A 21,590-nucleotide genomic window follows, 5' to 3' on the forward strand; every position below is an offset into this window, starting at 1 on the left:
TTCCTTAAAATATTATTCAAGTGTTAATTGCCTCTAAATGCTATTACTCTAATTATAATATTATTTAGAAACGTATTTGTCTCTTAATATTCAAATTATTTTTATATTTGTTGATATCAACATTATAAAAGTTTTATATATACTTACTTAAAAGCCTGTGTCTAAAGCATCAAAATATTAAAGTTTAAAACATTATATAAAAATATGTGAGAAACAGTTATTTATAATAGAAAATAAAATGATAGCCTTTTTAAAATTTAATTTTAACTTTCGTGTTCCTTAAGTTTTAAAACTATGTCTTTATTATACAGTTTTTTTCTGTAAATTATGAAATTATATTATATATGTAAATAAATTATTAAAATACTAAAAAAAACCTAATAAATCGTTTAAAAAAATTTATTATTTTAAATTATTCACCGAATCCTATTATTACAATATTTAATATATAAATCTTCTTAAATTAATTAATATAAAATTGTTCATTTTTTAAAAAAGATATATTTGCTATTTTTTGATTTTTAAATGCTTTATTTAGTTTTTACATATATTTATATATTTTTATATTAGGTTTTTTAGGTTAAAAAGGCACTAAGAATAAGACTAAAAACGGAATAAAATAAGTGCACCAAAGTAAATTTAAAAATAATTTGTTTTTAGTTTTAAAAGATATTCAAAATTTAAATTGAATTTAAAAAATGATCCATAAATAGGTTTAATAATTACAAATTAGTTAAAAATGTTCACAAACGTTGTTAAAATTATCATTAAAGTGATTAAAATAACCTAAAAATTAAAAAAGATCAATAAATGATTCAAAATAATTTAAAAATTGATTAAAAGTGATCAAATTTGGTTAGAATCAGTAAAAATTTGTCCTTTTTTTAAAATAAAATTGACGCTTTTGCCATTAAATAATACTTCTTTAGACGAAAGGGATATAGGCAAAATGTTTTAGGCAAAATGGGGAGAAATGTATATAAAATTCTAATTCTCAATACTTGATAATTATTTCATATGCGAGGAAATATATCTAAAGTTTTTCATAATTATTACCTTCTTGAATCACCAATGCCGGTTTAACTATATGATATTTTTTTTTAAAATAAATTACAAAAATGATACAATATAGTTAAATTATTCAATTTCTCTAATAATTCTGATGAAAAATTGCGAATGGAAAACGAATATCTTAATCTTGTATTTGTATTTTTGGAGACATAATTAAACGTTAAACAAATTGTGAGTAATAGCCTAGAGATAGAGAAATGCCGCATTTTGGGGGAAAAGCAAACAAAAAAACAAAGGTTATTTTTCTCTTTATTTTTTACTTTCTTCAATTTTTTTTAATGCTATTAATTTTTATAGGAAATATAATCTACCAATATTTATTGCAATTTCAATATCACAAACATCTTTAAATTAGTTATCTGCACCGGGCCTAATTTTTCAAGCCCGGCCCGGGCCTACTTTTGCAGATCTCTACTTTAAATATAATCCATAAATATTTTGTTGAAATTCATTATCACAATCCAACTCGATCATTAAATTGAGTTTATTAAAAAAAAATATTAACCATTTTATTCGGGGTCCTGGGACTGGAGGGTTTAAATAATGTGTAAAAATAAATGTAATATGTTCTTTTTGGAAATTCATTTATTAACCACTATCTGATCTTTAAAAAAGGTAATTTTTCCCTTAACTTAGATCAGATTGATTAAGAACATAAAAATTAAATATTCTCTTATTAATTTTTGGCAACCCTTCTTACTGCATATTATGATTTGAAATAACCTTCTAATTTGGTAAGAAAATTTCTCAATAATGTTGAGGTAAATAATTCGATAATTCTCAAATATGTTTCTTATCTAGAAGTTAAAAACCTAAATTTTGTGTTAGCATCCAGAAAATAGAATCGAATATTCGAATTGTAAACACGAATAACGAATAATTTAATTTTTTTTATAAAAACTAATTTTTTAAGATATTTTATAAATTTAAAAAAGCTATTCTTTTGGGCACAAAGTTTTCCTAATTGTATCTTCTTTTGGAGACATGCGATTTTTTGTAATCATCTTATTTATTTCCTATAAAAATTGACAATACAAAAGATGTAGAGAGACCTTATTATTTCATCTACTTCTGATTATTGCATATTATTACAATTTATATTTGTCTTAATTTAGTTTCGAAAAATGTTAAACAAAAATTACTATCACAATAAAAAAAATGATATTGCAAGTGCCAGAAAATATTAAATATTTGATTACAATAGCTTTAGTTTAACAAAATATTAATAATAAATATTTGCAAATTCTAAAATTAACGAATTTTCTATCGTATTCGTATTCTTGAAAATTTTGATAAAAATCGAATGGAATATCATATAGTTTTCGATAGGCCAAGTTTGTGTAAATTTTGAACAAATAATATTATATTATGATGCTCACCGAAAACACTTAATAGAGTAGATTTTACAAAATCATTTTCTACCATATAAAAGTTATATATATTTAATTTAGTAAGAAGGAAAAACCTTTCAAACTAATGATTCCTAATTTTTCGTTATTTCGACCATTCCAACACGAAAATTCTCCAGTATCTCCAAGGTTGAGAGGTCTGAGGGTCAAAACAAAGTATTGATCGATGTCTATGTATCTTGATATTATATATGATAAATAAAACTACTAGTGTACGATATATTCCTTCCTTCCTTCCTTCCTTCCTTCCTTCCTTCCTTCCTTCCTTCCTTCCTTCCTTCCTTCCTTCCTTCCTTCCTTCCTTCCTTCCTTCCTTCCTTCCTTCCTTCCTTCCTTCCTTCCTTCCTTCCTTCCTTCCTTCCTTCCTTCCTTCCTTCCTTCCTTCCTTCCTTCCTTCCTTCCTTCCTTCTTCCTTTCTTCCTTCCTTCCTTCTCTCCCTCCCTCCCTCCCTCCCTCCTTTCCTCTCCGCACCTTAATTTTGCTTCATTGATTGCGTCACTTGAAGTATCATCAAACGATATAGGCGAATGTCGAATTACATGAGTGCCATTCTGCCATCTAATAGCAAAGGTTTCCTCAAATGTTTCTTCTTCCATCTTTCTTTTAGTTTCAGATAACCTATATATAAAAAAGAAAATAGTAAATATATAGAACTATACTAATAACATCAGTCATTTGGCTAATTTTAAGTGATTACCAATTTTATCAGGAGTAACAAATTTAATAATTTTTAGAGATCCTTATCCTGTGTTAGTGTGTTAAACGACTCGATTTAAGCCTATTTTTAAATTGGTTAACTTAATGTTGTTTTAGCCAGGATCTCGCTAATAGATTTTTAAACTTTTGCGCCATCCATAAGCAAAATCATCAGGCTTGCATAATATTTTTCGTATAAAATATTGAGTTAGACGTTTTTAAAAATCGGCTCCAATTGAGTCGTTTAACAACATTACCCTGTGAAGGTAGAGTGTTTAATTTACGAGAGTCTCACACTTGGTGTGCACAAAATTTAAGCCATGATTTATTTATACAATATATTTTTTAAGCATTCTATTGATACCTATTATCTTTATCGACGTTTAATAAAAAAAACAACAAACTGTAACCATATAGGGAAACCACGTTTGGGCGGCCATTTTATAGATGTATCATGTATCTTCATTGTAAATAAAATTTCTCAATGTCTAAAAAAAATATCTGTACCCTGGACAATATAAATCAATTGAATCTCCTTCTTCCGCTTCAATTTTGAAAGATGGAATTCCTCGTCCTATAAATTAATTTTATATACTAGTTAATATTTTTTAAAAAAATGAATATATTAATGAAAAGCTAACAACATAAATTTAAAACTCTGAAAAAAGTTTAATTGTTTATCTTTACTAGAAGCATTTTTAACTATTCAAATTTTAAGAGTCTAATGAGTTGCCACTTTTTTTTTACAAAACAGCTGGCTAGAAAAAATCAGTGCCATTAAAATATAAACATTAAATTTATCATTAAAGATTTGAACAGGATGTTTAAAGGGATGCGATAATATATATATAGGATTGGAAGAATACTCTTTTTTTTGTTATTAAATTTGATTCCATAAAGATTATTAACTACTACAAGTAAATCTCTAACCATAATTTTTTTGGTTTTAGAAAATTAGGTATAATGAGTTTTAATCTCGCTTAGATCTATCCAAATAATCCATTGAAGATTTAATAAATAATATGCAAAACTTTTTTGCATATCAACGTTAACGTAAGACTCAATCTTCAAGAAACTCGTCTTGGAGGCACTCCCATCTATGGTTTCCTCTTGTATATCTATATCTTGTTCTTCAATATTTTCCGTTGCTTTTTTCCCTTTTGGTTCTTTTTGCTTGGACATATATTTTTTGAGATCTTTTTTTTATTAAATATATTTAAAAAATATATAAGTTCTTTAAAAATAAACAAATTTTTAATGATGTGAAATAAAAATGAAGTAAAAGGGTGAAGGTGAAAATAAAATACATTATATTTATCCATCTAAGGACGTATTTTATTAACGATAAATTAAATGCTGTGCTAATAACTCATTACGGGAGTAATTACTATCCATGATGAGGCCCATTAATAAATTTTTAAAAATTAGGGCATAAACTTCCAAGAACATAACCTTCTCTAATAATTTAACTTTTTGTAAAATTTAAACCTAGATCTAAAGCTTACATCTCAATCTCAAACCCATCTAAAGCTTACATCTCAATCTCAAACCCAAAGCATAGAGCTTGAAATAACAAACATATTAATATTTATGTGTTATATCAGCTACAAATGATGGTATATTTATTTTTTATAAAATTTTGCCCTAGTAAAATATCATTTCTACTTGAAATTTATAATTTCAAACTTGTAAAGTGTTGTGACTCAACGCAATAATTACATACTTGCTTTTTCAATTTTTCACAGGGATTTTTTGATCATAGCTACGATATTATATTATTTATTCCTAGCCTCTTTTGATGAGGGACTTTACATTTTAAAAAACGTAAATTATGGTTGTATTTTACTATAATATTTAAAAAATAAGAACTTGTCCAATTCCAGTGGGCATGAAAATATCACCATTAATTAGCCAGAAAAATTTTATATATAATTTTAATTGCAAAAAGCACAAAATTATTAACATATTCGAGATATATCTCCTTAAAAAATGGGGCCCGAATATATAATTATAAAAATAATTTTTTTTCGGGCTCTTTTTAAACGGTTCTAACTTCATTAGATCAATTTATAAATTTATACATATATAATTCATTTAAAATGACGGTAGGCACCTTAACTGTGATATAAATAGATAGAGATTAGAACACTAAAATAATCAATCTTGATATATTGAATTATTAAATTTAATAATAATAATAAAATATAATCTTTTTTATTTTATAAATGAATTTTTACATCTATTAGGTTCAAGCGTCGTAAGCTGGCAAATCTCTATGCAATTTTCGATCTTGATTTCATTGGGTCTCTTTCTTGCATTATCAAAAGTACCTTTATTTTATTTTTTAATATATAATTATTATATTATTAATAATAAGTAAAAGATAGTATTTTAATCCATATTTTGGAACTGAAACATGAACCCTTTTAAAATTTCCTGAAAACTGAATAGGAACCTGTTCTAATATAAGTAACTAATTTATGTGTACAGTTCAGAATGTTGTGTATAGAGTATTTTTATTCTTTAAATTTAAATATAAATTTTTTTATTAACTGAGTTTGTAAAAGGGACTAGAGCCAATGAATTCCCAGCTTAATTAGTACCTTTTGTTATTCCAATTAGTGTTTTTTTTAAAAAAAAAATTAATTAATGTATCTTTCAATATCAAAACCCATTTTTAAGGATCCATATAATTGGAAGATTTTTATAGAACAAATAGAATTAGTTGTATCTATGAGTGGTATGGTTGAAAATATCGGAAATTTTCAAAATCAATGACTAGTTAGTGTTGTATTATTCAAATTATTATTTTTGTAATATTCAATTGCAAGCATAAAAAATTATATTTTATAAGATAAAATTTCAAACATAAAAAATTATTATTCAAAATTAAGAAAAGGATTGTATTTTATGAATTGTAATATGAACTGATCAAGCATAAAAAAAATATATTTTTGTAAGATGCAATTCCAAGCATAAAAGATGATTATTCAAATTTCGGAAAAAGATTATATTTTAGGAATAGATATATAAAGCATGATAAAAAATCAAAAAAGTGCCATTATGAATTATTCTACGAAATTTTTATATCCGATTTTTTATATTTTTGATAATTATATATTAAATAAATTTATTTTATATTAATCAATTGTGTTTTACATTAATTAGATTTATTATATATAATCTTTTAAATAAATTAATTATTCAGTATTTCTTTCTCTAACACACAACTCTAAAAGTTAACTTGAAAACATATCTATGGGGATTAATTTAGACAAATATTTATGATAAATAAATTTGTAAATTAAAAAAATTGTTATATATGCAATTTAAAATTAATTGCTAATCTTAAATTTAACTTAATAAAAATAAACATTTTTATTAAAATCACCGTTTAAAAATAAATATATCATTTATAATTATATTTTACTAAACTAATCTAGTGTTGTAGACTTTCTTCAAAAATGTAACTCGTTATTTTTATAGTTATTTTTTAAAAAAGCGTTACTATTTCTCTTTTTACTCTTAACATAAAGTATTATTTTAAATTGATATAAGCTAATATAAACTAATTTGCCTATGATTCGGCATTTATGTATCCTTAATTCTAATTGGAAAAAAAAGCTAAATAAATTTTCAAGCGATAAAGTAGAATAATTAATTTAATTAGATATATTCAAAAAAAATCTATAATTTTTTTTAAATTGTTTTTTTGGGGAGAATTTTTTGAAGTCTTTCGTGATAGAAGGCACTGGATTTTTGATTATCATAGTGCTATCATTTCTATGAGCGAAATCGGTTATATCTTTTTTATACATATATTGTTAAAACTATTAACTCGAAAAATGTTTGAAAATGTTGAAGAGTGACGAATTGCAGGGAATTCCACCCCCTCCTTGCACATTATTATCTTCGTAGGTTTTGAGAATTTCCCCGAAAATCTGGTTTGAAGAATGCGCAGAATTTTCATATTTTTCAGTTATCGATTGATTAACGCTAATATTAGTATTTTGGATACGAGAATTGATGGCCTTGACCTTGCACCTACCGAATCTCCTCCTCTCGCCTATAAAATCTTCGTTAATCATCGTGAGATTTGCCCCATCTTTCATTTTTAAGGTAGAAGGTTTACAAATACTGCAGGGGCCCCATTCAGACCAGTCAGAGTATATCATCAATCCATCTAAAAAAGGTTGAAAGGAATGGAGATTATATTAAAATATTACTTTAGAAATTTTCTATAAAGACCACTAACATTGGCATTTTTAAAAGTATAAATCGCAAAGATATATTGCCCAATCATTTATATCAGCCTTTAAATAAAATTGCTTTAACCGATAAAATATTTATAAGGGAAGCCAATTAGTTTGTTAACGTAAGTCAATCATTCTGATATTTTTAAAAAATTCAAGAATTAAACAAGCTATTTCCAGAAAAAAAAGAATCTATTTCTTTAACAACTATTAATTGGTTCAATATTTAATGGCAAGATTTTAAAACAGTAGGGGAGGGGGGTCGGAGCTAAAATACAAATAAGATAAACGACATAAAATTTACCCTGTGTCTGAATGAGATCAAATTTATAAAGAATATATATTTACATTATAAGTTTTTAATCGAGCCCTCCTGGTTTAAAATATTTTGACAAAAAATGATTTTACCAATTTTCTCATATTTTGGAAAAATTTTTTTTAAAATTTTTTGCCCCTGTTTAAAAAATTTACCAAATAAACCCAAATTATACTTTTGATTTTGTATGCAATATAATGCCTAGACCATAGAATAAAAGTTGTTCGTAAATTCTACCTTATATAGAATTGTCACGAAAGTTATATAATATAACTTAAAGACCCTTAGGGTAAAGTGTCAGGGGTGAAGCATACATTAATCAAATGCAAGAAATTTAATTTATAATGATGTCTGTAATATTTGGAGCAAATTATAAAGCTAGAAATTAGTGTAGAATGGGTGATTTGGACTGTGAACCCAATTTGCAAATATTGATAGTCATTATAATACATTCATAATACTATCATTATTAATTTTATTATTGTTTTCTTTCTTGCTGAAATATATAATTAGCCAATATTGGCAAAAGCAGAGACCTGGAGCGAACCGAACCACTCTTTTATACTAAAAAACCTTCATGATTTTCTGAACCATAACTGAAAATTTATACCAAATCGATAAAAGGAGCGAGCCAAACCTATATATTCTCAATCTATTTTTAATCCGCAAATAAAAACAAACATTTTTTATAAAGAATAAAAACTTGTCGATTATTTTATAAGTTTGCAAATTTCAACTAAAATTTTAAGTAATAAGTTTTAAAAGTAATATTCAATTTTAATATTCTTGGGGAATTAATCAAGGCACAGTGGTGGTGTTATTTAAAGGGTACAGTGGGCTTGAGCTTGCTAAAATATTTGGCGAACCCCTTCCCTTCGAAAAATTATTTTATTTATTTTCCTTTTTTATACTAATTTATCAGGACATTTTTGCTAATTTTGAAATAAAAAATTATTTTTTTCAAACAAAATTAGCCCACTGAATTAAAAAAAATTAGCAACGCAACTTTAGTACAGCTACAGTGTTGAGACAATGTTTTCAATAATATATTTTATTTTTTACACTTCCTTTTTTTCCTCAAAAATTCGGTGTATTTATGTAAGCATCAGTAAATGTTATTAGACCTGTCAAATAGTCTTTGTATTTCGGAACAGGACATCTGGTAACTATAATATGTAAAGAAATATTATAATTTAAAAAAAGATTTAATTTGATGTATAACAAAATTCATTTAAAAACCTTTAATATTTAACAAAATCAAATTTAATGTAATCTTTTTGCAATTAAATAACTTTATTTGAGAGGGTAAGGAAATTTTTTATTTCAATAAGAAAATATGCAATTTTTAATCTGATAAAGATGCTAATTTAAAACCTTAAATACATAATTTTGCAGTTTCAATAATCTATATTATATTGACCGTAAATGGTTCGAGTAATCATTTGGCATATTCCACATCCACTTAATTTAGAAGAAAAAAAAAAAAATTTTTTACTAGTATAAAGTATCATAAGAAAGGAAAAGTATATAATATATTATAATTAGAGTTGTAAAATTTCTAAAAATTTTGAACCAGGATAAAATTCCCTGAAAAGGAACTGAGGATGAGGAAATTTGGAAGAAAAATGAGATTTTTAGTTTTTCTTTAAAATCCTTAAATTTGCTGAATTTGTTTTCCCAAAATATTAAATTTTGTTATTTTATCTTAAACAATTATAAAAAAATTTGTCTCAACTTAATGTCAATATTATCGCTCTGAGACTCCGATGTTGTGCTCTATTTAATAAAAATCCTTATTTTTGTAATCATTTAACGTTCATTTTTAAAATATTTAATCTATATTATTCATGCGACTTAATTTAGCGTTTTCGAAAACATCATACCTTTGCGTTTTTATTAATGTTTATAAATTGTTATCAATTTGCACTATCCTTTTGAAATGTATATTGTTTGCGTTTTGCACAATGAAACGCAAAATCTCAATTAGGTCAAACTATAAGGATGTATATACTATTATTATTTTTTACTATAAGAGTAAGGATTCTTTTGAAAGAGGTTATTGTTAGGATAACTAACATTACTATCATCAATCTACCTGTATCATGAGTCTCTTGTAGGGGTTAATTTTATAGAATTAGCTATAATCTGATAATAATGGTAAATGATTGATGAAGGATAATTGAATTTGAAAATGTTTTAATTAATATAAGTAAAATGAAATTATTTAGCCTACAATTTTTTCAGATTGCGTGAAATGACAGGAATTCATCTATGGTATTTCCCTTAAAAACTGGGATTTTTTCCATTTTTTTTAAAACGCTAATTATTATATTTCAAATTTTAAATAGGATAATATAAAATTTTGAGATAAATTTTGAATTTCATATTTTATTCATACTTTCATTGAAGATCTCTTCCACAACGTCTAAATGGTAAAATATTTTGAAATGAGAGACCTGCTTGTTCCCTGTTTTATTAGTAGAGTTAATAGAAACATCTATATCATCATCCCTTATGAGATAATCAGATCGGTCCACCATATCTTTACAAAAGTAAGTCCCAGCATCTATTTGGCGAAATTTTTTGATTGTCAACGTATGGCTATCTGCGATTAAAATAATTTGAAACATTTCTTAAAATCCTGGAAAATTTATTTGTGTTGTCTACTGATTTCTCAAATAAGTAATAATTAACATACAAGCTTAATATCTAGAAAATTTTAAAGATTTACAAATACCAATTTTTCTCCACTTATATTAGAGATAATTGTTTAAAGAATATAATACATTTAAGTTAAAAGAGATGATAATTGGATATATAAAAATTTAGAAAAATTAATTATCAAAAGACCGGGGATAGTGTGTTCCCGGGGTAGGTATTTCCTTCTCAAATAATTTAAAAATTAATAAAGTTTAAGATTTGAAATTTAAGCCAAATATGTATTATAATAAGGTGCTTAAGTAGGTCCAAAATTGTTTCGGACAAAATTGCTTGAAAAATTTTAAATGCAAATTTAAGTTTCAACATACCCAAAGTAACTTTTTTAAATTTTACATTTTCACGAATAACTTTTTTATAAAAGTTGTTCAGACTTAATATAAATTCTAAATGATAAGAAAATCTCCATTTTATCATATATAAAAATATTGACAATCATTATTTTAATTTAATATTCTAAATTTAATTTTTAAATGATTCTGTGTACCTGGGGAAGGTATTAGCGGGGTGCGTCTTTTACTTTTACATACATTCATTAAAATATTGGTTCTGATTTTGTAAAATGGTTCGAACATATATTAGAAAAACTAACAAAGAAAATAGATAATCAAAAGGCAAGTATTCTTCAAATGCTGAAAGATAAGATACCTTTGACAGTTATAACCATGAATACGAATTTAAGTTATGGGAGGTATATTTATATATTTAAATTAGTATATATTTAAGAAACTAAGCATTAAGAGGTTTAATAAATTGTTCAAAAGGAATGAAGATTTTAAGAGCGATATCTTCACAGATCAGTATTTTCTCCTATTCAAGAAGCTAAATTAACAGATTATTTAATTAAACGACCAAGATTATTTTCAGGATTATGCCCTAAACAAGTATTTTAATCCTTTGTTATATCATATATCTCTGTAAAATGAATTTTTATATAATCTTTAAATTTATGCCATGGTATTTCTATAGTGATACCAAATTTTATTATAATTTTAACTATTTTTTATATTTTGTACCGCAGTATATATATCTTTTACAAAACAAACAATTAATCGTCGTGCACAATTAATAATATGTATCAGAGACCTGCAGGCCCGGCCCTAAACCCGGCACGGGCCGGGCCGTATATTAAATTTTTTAAATATACCCGGGCCGGGCTGGACCTAAACAATTTTTTTTAAACATATCCGGGCTGGGCCTAAAATTTTTTTTTAAAATATATCCGGGCCGGGCCTAAGATTGTTAAACCCGGGCCGGGCCTTAATATTTTTTATAAAAATTTTTACATTATGAGTTAATGGTTATAAGATTATATTATGTTATAGTTATGATTAATATAATATTGGGTGATGGTTGACACTACCTAACACCCACAAATCGATCTAATTATTAATTTCCTGCAAATTTCTTCAAAGTATTAATATATTTTTTTATAATTCATATCTAAATTTTTACAACATATTTTACCAAAACAATCAAATAAAGGAATATCTTAAATAAGCCCCAATATTCAAGTATTCTTAATATATTTTTTTATAATTCATATCTAAATATTTAGAATATATTTTACCAAAACAATCAAATAAAGGAATATCACTTCTTGAAGTTTTTCAAAGCGAAAAAGGAGAAATAAAATTGATTTTACTTAATATAAAGCATTTTTTAATTGAAAAATTTGTTTTACACAAGTATCATTTTATTTCTCTTTTTCCCTGTCCCAAATTCAAGCAATTACGTATGTAGTCAGGGACAGATCGCAAGATGACGGAAAACTATATAAAAGATTATATTAAATTACAAGAGGCTCAGGAAGTAAATGAAATACCATCGACCAGTCAAATTACGACTGTTGTTAAACAAACTGTATCGTTTTACAAATGGGGCGATGGTAATTCTGGTAATATGTCAATACCCGATGATGAATATTATAATTATATAAATAAAAAAATAGATGAAACATTTAAGGTGGATGATTTGTTAGAGTGGTGGGCGGCTCATCAAAGCGAATTTCCAATTTTAGCAAAATTGGCAATTCCTGCTACAAGTGCAAGCTGTAAGCGGAATTTTTCCACTACGAGAATTCTTAAAGAAAGAAGAAGTAATCTTCAACCTGAAAAGGTAGATATGCTTCTCTTTCTTCATGATAATTTGTGAATTTTTAATATCTTTCTTGAGTATAGGGTTTCGTCAATCATGCTGGTTTTTTACTTTGCAAACTGTCAAATATTTATTGCATTTATTTTATTTACCTTGAGTCATGAAAGTTTTTAATCCAATATTTTTCATTATTTTTTTTACAATATTATATAATACAATTATCTTCTTTTGTTAAAAATTTATATTATAAAATAAATTATATTAATATTGTGCAATTAGATTATATTTTCAAAATACTATTTATTATACATGCATTTTTTTAAATAGCGATTTATTTTTATTTTATAAATTAAATAGTAAATTAAATACAATATATTATATTCTCAAAATATTTTCCATTTTTTAAATTAAATATTAGTTTTATTTTTTTTAAATGCAATATAAAATATAGTATATGCTCAAAATATTATTACCATTTTTATGAATATTAGTTTTATTTTTATAAATGCAATATAAAATATAGTATATGCTCAAAATATTCTTTTTTATAAATTCAATATAATATTCTCAAAATATTAGCTTTTTACATGTATTTTTTAAATAATAAGCGATAATACTCGCTGAAAAATATGGTAAAATACTTCATAGGTGAATTTTTGTATATACCAGGTCGAATATAATTTTAAAAAATTCCGACGCCGTACCTGAAATTTTTAAATCCGGGCCGGGCCGTGCAAATGGTACCTCTGCAGGTCTCTGATATATATATTTAAAATTCATCATATATTTAATTGCCTTTGAGGCTAATTGTTTCTATTACATCTATTCTCTCCTTTTTTGGGCTTTAGATTTGAAACGGTATAAATTGTTTTCTTATCCGTTTTGGATAACGGCTACTTGTACTTTCGTTCTCTACCACCGTTTGCTCATTACTGTCGATTTCATCTTATCATTTATGATGGTGTCTTTGGTCACCAATTCGTGTATAGGATCAATGTCTTTGGTCATTGAGTTTTGTATAGGCTCAATGTCTTTTGCTATCGAATTTTGTATATGATCATTATCATTCATTTGTGGTGTAGTTTGCATCGTTTCTTCTTCTCTTCCCTCCTCTCTATTTTTTAAATCGGAGTTGTCGAACCTATGTTTTAACTGATTAATATGTCTTCTCCATACCCCTAATTTAGTTTCAACTAAAAACGTCATTGGTCCTGTTCTTTTAACGATGATACCTGGTATCCAATTATCCTTTTTAAAATCTATTGAATATATTTTTTCATTTATATTAAAAAAACCTGGTAACTTGAGGTATATATGGATGAGGATAAATTGGTTTTATTAATTGTAAAGGTCCTATGGGTTGAAATTTAAGCCATTGAACTTGGTGATTGTTTTGTGGTTATTTGTGGCGTATTTCGATAATTAAACAAAAAATCTTGTATTTTATTATAATCATTATGTTTTTTTAAAATTTTTTTAAAAGTTTGTACTAACCGCTCCGCTTCTCCTTTGGTTTTAGGGTGGTATGGGGCACTATATACATTTTCAATTGATAATTGTTTGCAAAATAAACTAAATTGTCTACTTTGAAATGGGGGGCCATTATCCGTAACAATCGTATTGGGGTAACCGAAAATAGCAAAAAGTCTTAACAATTTTCTTACTTCAGAAAAATTATTCGTCGTCATTTTTTATATTTCAGGCCATTTACTAAAACTATCTATTATTACTAGATATATATCTCCGTTAATTGGTCCGGCAAAATCTAAATGAATTCTTCCCCATGGTTTATTTGCGGAGGGCCATTTCCCTATGATCGTTTTATTGCCAGGATTATTTGTTTGACATAATTCACAATTCTTACCGTGTAATTCGATATCCTCGTTAATATTCGGCCACCTAACGTTCTCTTGTGCTAATAATTTTGTTTTAGTATAACCCTGATGCTCCATATGTAAAAAAGACAAAATATTTACTTGTAATTTTTTTGGAATTATGGTTCTTAATCCCCATAATATACACCCTGCCTCCATCGTGAGTTCATTTCGGCGCTGAAAAAACGGTTTTAGATTTTCCTCTATTATCTTTGGCCATCCAGTTGTAAGGTTACGTGAAACCTTTGATAATACCGGGTCATTTCTTGTGTGTGCTTTTATATCTAACGCTGAAATAAATTGTGGAGCATCCGATACTATTAAATTAATATCTAACTCTTCCCAAGCAGATGGTTTACCGTCAATTGGAAACCGGGAAAGCATGTCCGCATTACTATTTTTTTTTCGTCCCTCGAAGTTGCAATTCATAATCATAATTTGTTAGTAATAATGACCATCTTACTAATCTTGATGACATATCTGTTATTCTTTTATGTGGATTAAGTAGCGATATTAGGGGTTTATGGTCAGTAATGATAATGAAATGTCTGCCAATTAAATATTGTTTAAATTTAATTAATCCAAATATAATTGCTAAAGCCTCACGCTCTATCTGACTGTAATTTCGTTCGGCAGCATTTAATGTTCGAGATATAGTATCCAATCAGGTTTTTCCTCGTTGTTAATGATATGAGATATAACTGATCCTATTCCATGTTGAGATGCATCAGCAGCTAGAATTATCGGGTTTTCCGGATTATAATGTGTTAAAATTGGTGCTTCTGATATTAATTTTATTAATTACAATTGTTTCATTATTTGTCCATTTCCATCGCACATCTTTCCTTAAAAGCCTATATAATGGAGCGGCAATAGTCGAAAAATTATTTATAAATTTTTGATAATAATTTATTATACCGATAAAAGCTTGTAATTCTTTAACGTTTTTAGGTAACGGTGCTTCTAAAATTGCATTGACATTCTTATTTGTTGTCGTAATTCCCTCTTCGCTAACGGTATGACCTAAGAATTCAATCTTTTCTTTAAAAAAAATTACATTTTTTTAGATTTAATTTCATACCGTTTATTTCTAACGTCTTTAATACATTTATCAAATTTTTTTTATGACTCTCAATTGATTCCCTCATAATTATTATATCGTCCAAATATACTGCTACTCCAGGTAATCCCTTTAATAATGAATCCATTGCTTGTTGAAAAATCGCTGGCTCTGAGGCTGCCCCAAACGGAAGTCGTGTGAAACGATACAATCCACTAGGCGTGTTGTACTAACAACTTTTTTGCCTCCTCATCTAGCTCTATTTGAAAATACGCTTCGGATAAATCTAATACTGTATATTTACACCCATTACCTAGTGTGGCTAATAATTCATTAATTCTGGGTAAAGGATATTTATCTATCAAAATATTTGCATTAACCGTTTGTCTGTAATTATGTATGATATATTTTATTATATTAATTATAAAATAAATTCAGAATAAAATTTAAGAATTAGGATTTTAATTAGATTGCCAATATATAAATAATTTAATGTCTTATGTTTAAATTTAGGTTAGAGTTTTAGCTTATCAAATGGCCAAGAGGTATAGTTTACAAGCAAAATCTTGGGAAATAACTCAATCAGCTGATGAAGACTGGTTTGGAGCATTTAAAGAAATCCAACTATTTCTTTGAGAACACCAGAGGCTACAAGTATAGCCAAGGCTACCAATTTCAATATGAAAATGGTTGATTTATTTTTTAATAATTATTTGACTGTCACAAGGGAAAATAACTTTCTACCATGTGATATATTTAATATGGATGAAACTGGTAAATTAAAATATATATGATAGCAAATCTTTAATATTTTCATAGGATTAACAACAGTTCAACGGCCTAATAAAGTTATTGCAAGGAAAGGCGAAAAACAGGTTGGGGCAATTACTACATCAGAACGTGGTACACTTATAACCTTGGCAATTGCTGTCAATGCTCTACGAAATTCTATTCCACCTATGTTTATATATCCCAGGAAAAAATTTTATGATCATTATTTAAGAGATGGCTCTGTAGGATGCGTTGGCGTGTCCAATGGTTCTGGATGGATGCTGGCTGAAGATTTTATATATTTTTTAAATCATTTTATAAAATACACTAAGCCCAGTCAAGATAAAAAAGTTTTGCCTATATTAGATAATCATAAATCTCACCAATCTATTGAAGTCATTGAGCTGTGCTCTGACAGTGGTATAGTTCTATTGACTCTCCCTCCCCATTGCACTCACAAACTCCAACCATTAGATAGAACTGTTTTTGGACCTCTAAAAAAATATTACAACAGTGCCTTGGATGCTTGGATGAGAATGCATCCAGGGAAAAGTTTTACTATATATGATATCCCTGGAGTAGTAAAGGATGTCCTTCCAAAAGCCACCTCAGCTTCAAATATCCAAAAGAGTTTTGAATCCTCAGGTATATGGCCCCTAAATCCTTTAATTTTTAATGACGAAAATTCGAATCCTTTATATTATAATAATAATAACGATCCTAATGAGAATTTAAATTTATCTGAAATTATTTCGCAACCATCTGTCAGTGATAGTCCTGTTCCATCATCTTCTCACTTGGAAAAAGATTTTGCTACAGAAATTATTAGTCCCCATCCAACAATATTTAAAAAAACAACACGTAATCAAATGACTTCAGCCATTTTAACCTCTTCACCTTACAAAAAAATAGCCAGATCTAGGGCTAACTGGAAAAAAAATCAAACCAATTATAAAAAAAGTTTAAATATGAATGCTGGCAAAAAAAAATTCTTTTTAGTGTGCCACAAAAACTATCAAACTCACCACCATAATGAAGATTGGTTCCAATGCCGTAATTGTCATTTATGGGCATATGGATCATGTTGTGATTTTAATCCATTTTTTATATGTAATAAATGTGTTGTATGTTAATATTATATGTTTGTTATGATTTTTATATGAATAAAATGCTTAGAAAATGATAGTCTAAAACATGCCCCACAAAAGGATAATACGTCCCCCGTCTCTTTTTCATGACTCAAAAATTTTCATTTTTTTAAAATTTAAATTTAAAAAAATATATAATATTTTTTTATTAGATATTAATTTCTACCGTAGATAATTATATAAAGAATAAAATAACATCAAAATTATTTTGATAAATTATTTCTCCTCCTTTTCACAGCCTCTCAATTTTTTATGGACAATATAACCCCGGTCTCTCCTATATATATTGCATTCTAGTTAATCATAACTTATTATGTTGCGTTCTTCAGGTTTTTCATAATGGCTAAGTTAAAAGTCCTATCGGGCCTGCATGGGCAACTTATTCAAAATAGTTTTACTGGGTTAGCCAGGTCGAAAGTTTTTTAAAAAATATAAAGCTTAGAATTAGGCAAATTTATATATTTTCCTGCACAATTACTACGGACCGACAACTTGTACGAAATAATTTTATGGGCCGAGTCTATAAATAATTAACGGGCTGGACACCTTTTTGATTTTGAAATTTTCTAAAACCGGTTCGAGCTGGGATAGGCCCCATCAATCTCTAAAAGTATAATCATAACCCACTATTTATGTTTAATATATTTTTTTAAAAGGGTATAATATACGTTAATTGTTGAAATTATTTTTTTCCAAAATTCGATATAAAATTGCTATAAAAAAATTGTGAAAATGTTAATTATATCTATAAAGTTAATTAAAGATATATCTGTTTCCTGTCATTTCCATCTTAGTATTTAATTCATCCATTCTTTTATTTCTAAAGACTTTATTGCAAATAAATTATATAAAAAATGTATAATTTGTGGAAACTGACCACCAAATATAACATCTATAACAGTGTTAAATCGCTCATTTTATACCAACTGTACGCTTTAGCCTATTCTAAAAAAATGAATGAAATCCGTTTCTATGTTGAGTGTACTCAACTTTAAGGTTGAGGCTAATTTTTTATAAAAACTTGGCTAAGCCTTTTTGGAGTTGGATAAAGATAGTGATTTAACAAGGATATCCTATAATAAGTCACTTGGAACTTTCACTATTATCAAATTTATAGAGAAAGGGATACAAATATATAATTTATTTTAAAGGAATAATATAATTAAATTAAAAAATTCATTTAGATGGAAAAATTTGTTATATAAAATTGTAATAATTATACATAGGGAATTCTAATTTTTGTGTAAAATTAACATTAATTGTGTTAGAATATTCATTACCATCGGTAGTAATCCTATTTAGGAATTCGCTGTCGTGCATGTCTAGCTTCAACGGTCCATCTTGGCCTGTTAATCGGTCATATTTGAACCATATGACGTGTTGAAAAGGCTTGGAGCTTCCTCCAGGGAAATAAGAACTTTAAAAATTATAGGTATATAGGAGTTTAGCAAATTCGTAAACTTCACAGATCCAGGTTATTAGAAAATTCTAAATCATCTCTAGCACCCGTTAGCTTTGAAAGAGCATATTTTACAGGAATCGTATTCCAGCATGTATAAAGTACTTACCCTATGAATTTCAAATATTTCATCAAAAAATTTCCCTTATTCTTTAATGATATAAAAAATATATTATATAAATTAAGAATATTTCAAAAGGTTACCGAATGTTGAATATGTTGATCGATGTTATTTTATTATTTATTTTGGCAATTGATTTATTTTATATTATATCAATTTGTATTTAAATTTAATCGGTGAAAATTTTATATTAACATTTTTTTATTCATCAATTTGTATTAGTGATTTTTTTTATTAATGTTTAGAAAAAAGATATATAAAGAGATAAAAAAAATGTAATTGACCTTGGAAAATAAGAATGTAATTTATCATATAATAAAATTTAAATTATTATTTAAAATAAAATGATAATCAATGAAAAATGTGTAATAATTATCTATGATAAAAGTGGAAATTATCCAATTCCAACATGGTGCCCAAGACGAGTCTCGAACTCGCGACCTTCGCGTTATCAGCACGACTCAATAAAGAATGTAAATTTAATGGAAAGTGAGAGTATCTTCGTATTCCAAAGATGTCAGGAAAGCGGTCAAGAGCTTTATGACCATAGAAGACATTTACAATCTAGGTCTAGAGGAAGACACCGCGGAGTCAAGTGGCATCTAGGGAGGGATGAAATTGTTTCATTTGGATGGATCACCTGGAGTACAAGAGGTTAATCACATGGGCAGAGTCAAAAATAGTTACGTAACAACAAAACCCATTCAGGATTCTCACGCACATAGTAAATCTCTTATCAAGAAACCCCAGTTCATCAATGACAATCGCCCCGCACAGCACGATGAACGTTACGATTTACGCTACGATAACGGCCGCGACAAACAATTCGATGGACGGCACAGCAACTTCCACGACAATCGTTTTGATCAAAGCTACGATAATTGTCACTATAACCGCAACCGTTTCGATAATCGCAACGAACTACTATGACGATCGATACAACAATAGCGGGTACAACGTCCATGGCAATCGCCACGACTCTCATTGTGACCATCATCAAAGCCCTGATCGACGGGATGACTGCTATAGAGGTGATAACCGAACCAACTATCTCCGTCGTGGTCAGCACAGACACAACCCTCAAAATATCAATGGTTTTCCGAAATATTCGTCGAGGCCCAACCAGTACAAAAATGACAATAATACTTACAATAGATCTTCTGATTACAAAGATCGTGATTGTCAATTGAATACGAACCATGCTATGAACATCGAAGTAATTGATGATGACGACGACTCAAACACAGACCTTAAAGAATATAATCTGCAGAATTTGGAAGTGTACAATCTGGGGGTCAAGGATACCATATATGACGTGTACAACGTGACAGTGAGCATCAACAACATACCCACGTGGATGCAAGTTGACAGCGGTATCAGGTACAGTATACTTCCGAAGCTGACAGCTAAGACTGTAGGCATAACCGCGATACGTAAGACGGACATGAGACTCACTGGTTATGACGGCAGCGCTATCAAGATATTAGGTCTTGCCAATGTGAACGTTAAGTATGAAGGAAACTCACATACACTGGAGGCCATTGTAGTGAATTGTGATAAGATCCCCCTGTTAGGACGTATGTGGCTCCACACCTTCAACAACATTTTAAAAACGTTCTTAGTGGGTAATGTAGAGAATGATCTCGAGAAGATAATCTCGACAACAAAAAAAGATCTCGAATCAACTTACTCCTACAAACCCAAAATGATCAGACAAGAGAAAGTTCACTTGAAGCCCGATGCTGTGCCTAAGATCATACCTTCAAGGAGAATTCCGTGCGCCAAGATCGATACAACGACTCAGAAATTGGATTGCTGGCTGAAGTACGACAAAATAAACCTTGCTCGAAAGGAATCTAGATGTCCGATGCCATGCACAAGCGATCCGGTTTGGAAATTAGCTAGGGGTTGTCTTTACTTTACCAAGCCATCGTCAGGTTTGAAAAGAAGACTACACCATGAACATGGGTGGCGTATTGCGTGGTGATCATGAATGTTAATGACGTTACCACTCAACTTATCCAAGAAAATCATAAGACGAATTTCTTTGGAGGATGGAATGTTGAATATGTTGATCGATGTTATTTTATTATTTATTTTGGCAATTGATTTATTTTATATTATATCAATTTTTATTTAAATTTAATCGGTGAAAATTTTATATTAACATTTTTTTATACATCAATTTGTATTAGTGATTTTTTTATTATTGTTTAAAAAAAAGATATATAAAGAGATAAAAAAAAATGTAATTGATCTTGGAAAATAAAAATGTAATTTATCATATAATAAAATTTAAATTATGATTTAAAATAAAATGATAATCAATGAAAAATGTATAATAATTATCTATGATAAAAGTGGAAATAATTCAATTCCAACACCAAAAATTGTCTATTTACAGGATAGGTACTTTATACTTATTGGAATATGATTCCGGCATAATCAGGTCTTTAAAGTTAAACAACTCATGCTATAAATGTCTTAAATTTAGAAAATTTGCTAATAATTCAGATTTGCTAAACCCCTTATGACATATATGCACATATTTATTTTTCAATGATTTATATTTCGAAATGATAAAAAGGGAAACTGAT

The 21,590-nt window shown here is 27.6% G+C and overlaps 1 protein-coding gene across 1 annotated transcript; it reads right to left on the reverse strand.

Annotated features, from left to right (window-relative positions):
• Positions 1-1,033: 1,033 nt before the first annotated feature.
• LOC135926937 (uncharacterized) lies at positions 1,034-19,110 on the reverse strand. Its single transcript, XM_065462869.1, has 11 exons — positions 19,077-19,110; positions 18,694-18,830; positions 10,144-10,350; positions 8,870-8,911; positions 7,015-7,359; positions 5,414-5,506; positions 4,208-4,372; positions 3,684-3,750; positions 2,952-3,098; positions 2,537-2,658; positions 1,034-1,083 (listed from the first exon to the last, which is right to left on the reverse strand). The coding sequence occupies exons 2-11, from the start codon at positions 18,731-18,733 to the stop codon at positions 1,034-1,036; spliced, it is 1,278 nt and encodes a 425-aa protein (XP_065318941.1). The 5' UTR covers positions 18,734-18,830; positions 19,077-19,110.
• Between the last annotated feature and the right edge of the window lie 2,480 nt (positions 19,111-21,590).

Source organism: Gordionus sp. m RMFG-2023, chromosome 3 (genome assembly GCF_954871325.1).
Source record: "Gordionus sp. m RMFG-2023 chromosome 3, tfGorSpeb1-WG-v2, whole genome shotgun sequence".
NCBI lineage: Eukaryota > Metazoa > Nematomorpha > Gordioida > Chordodea > Parachordodidae > Gordionus > Gordionus sp. m RMFG-2023.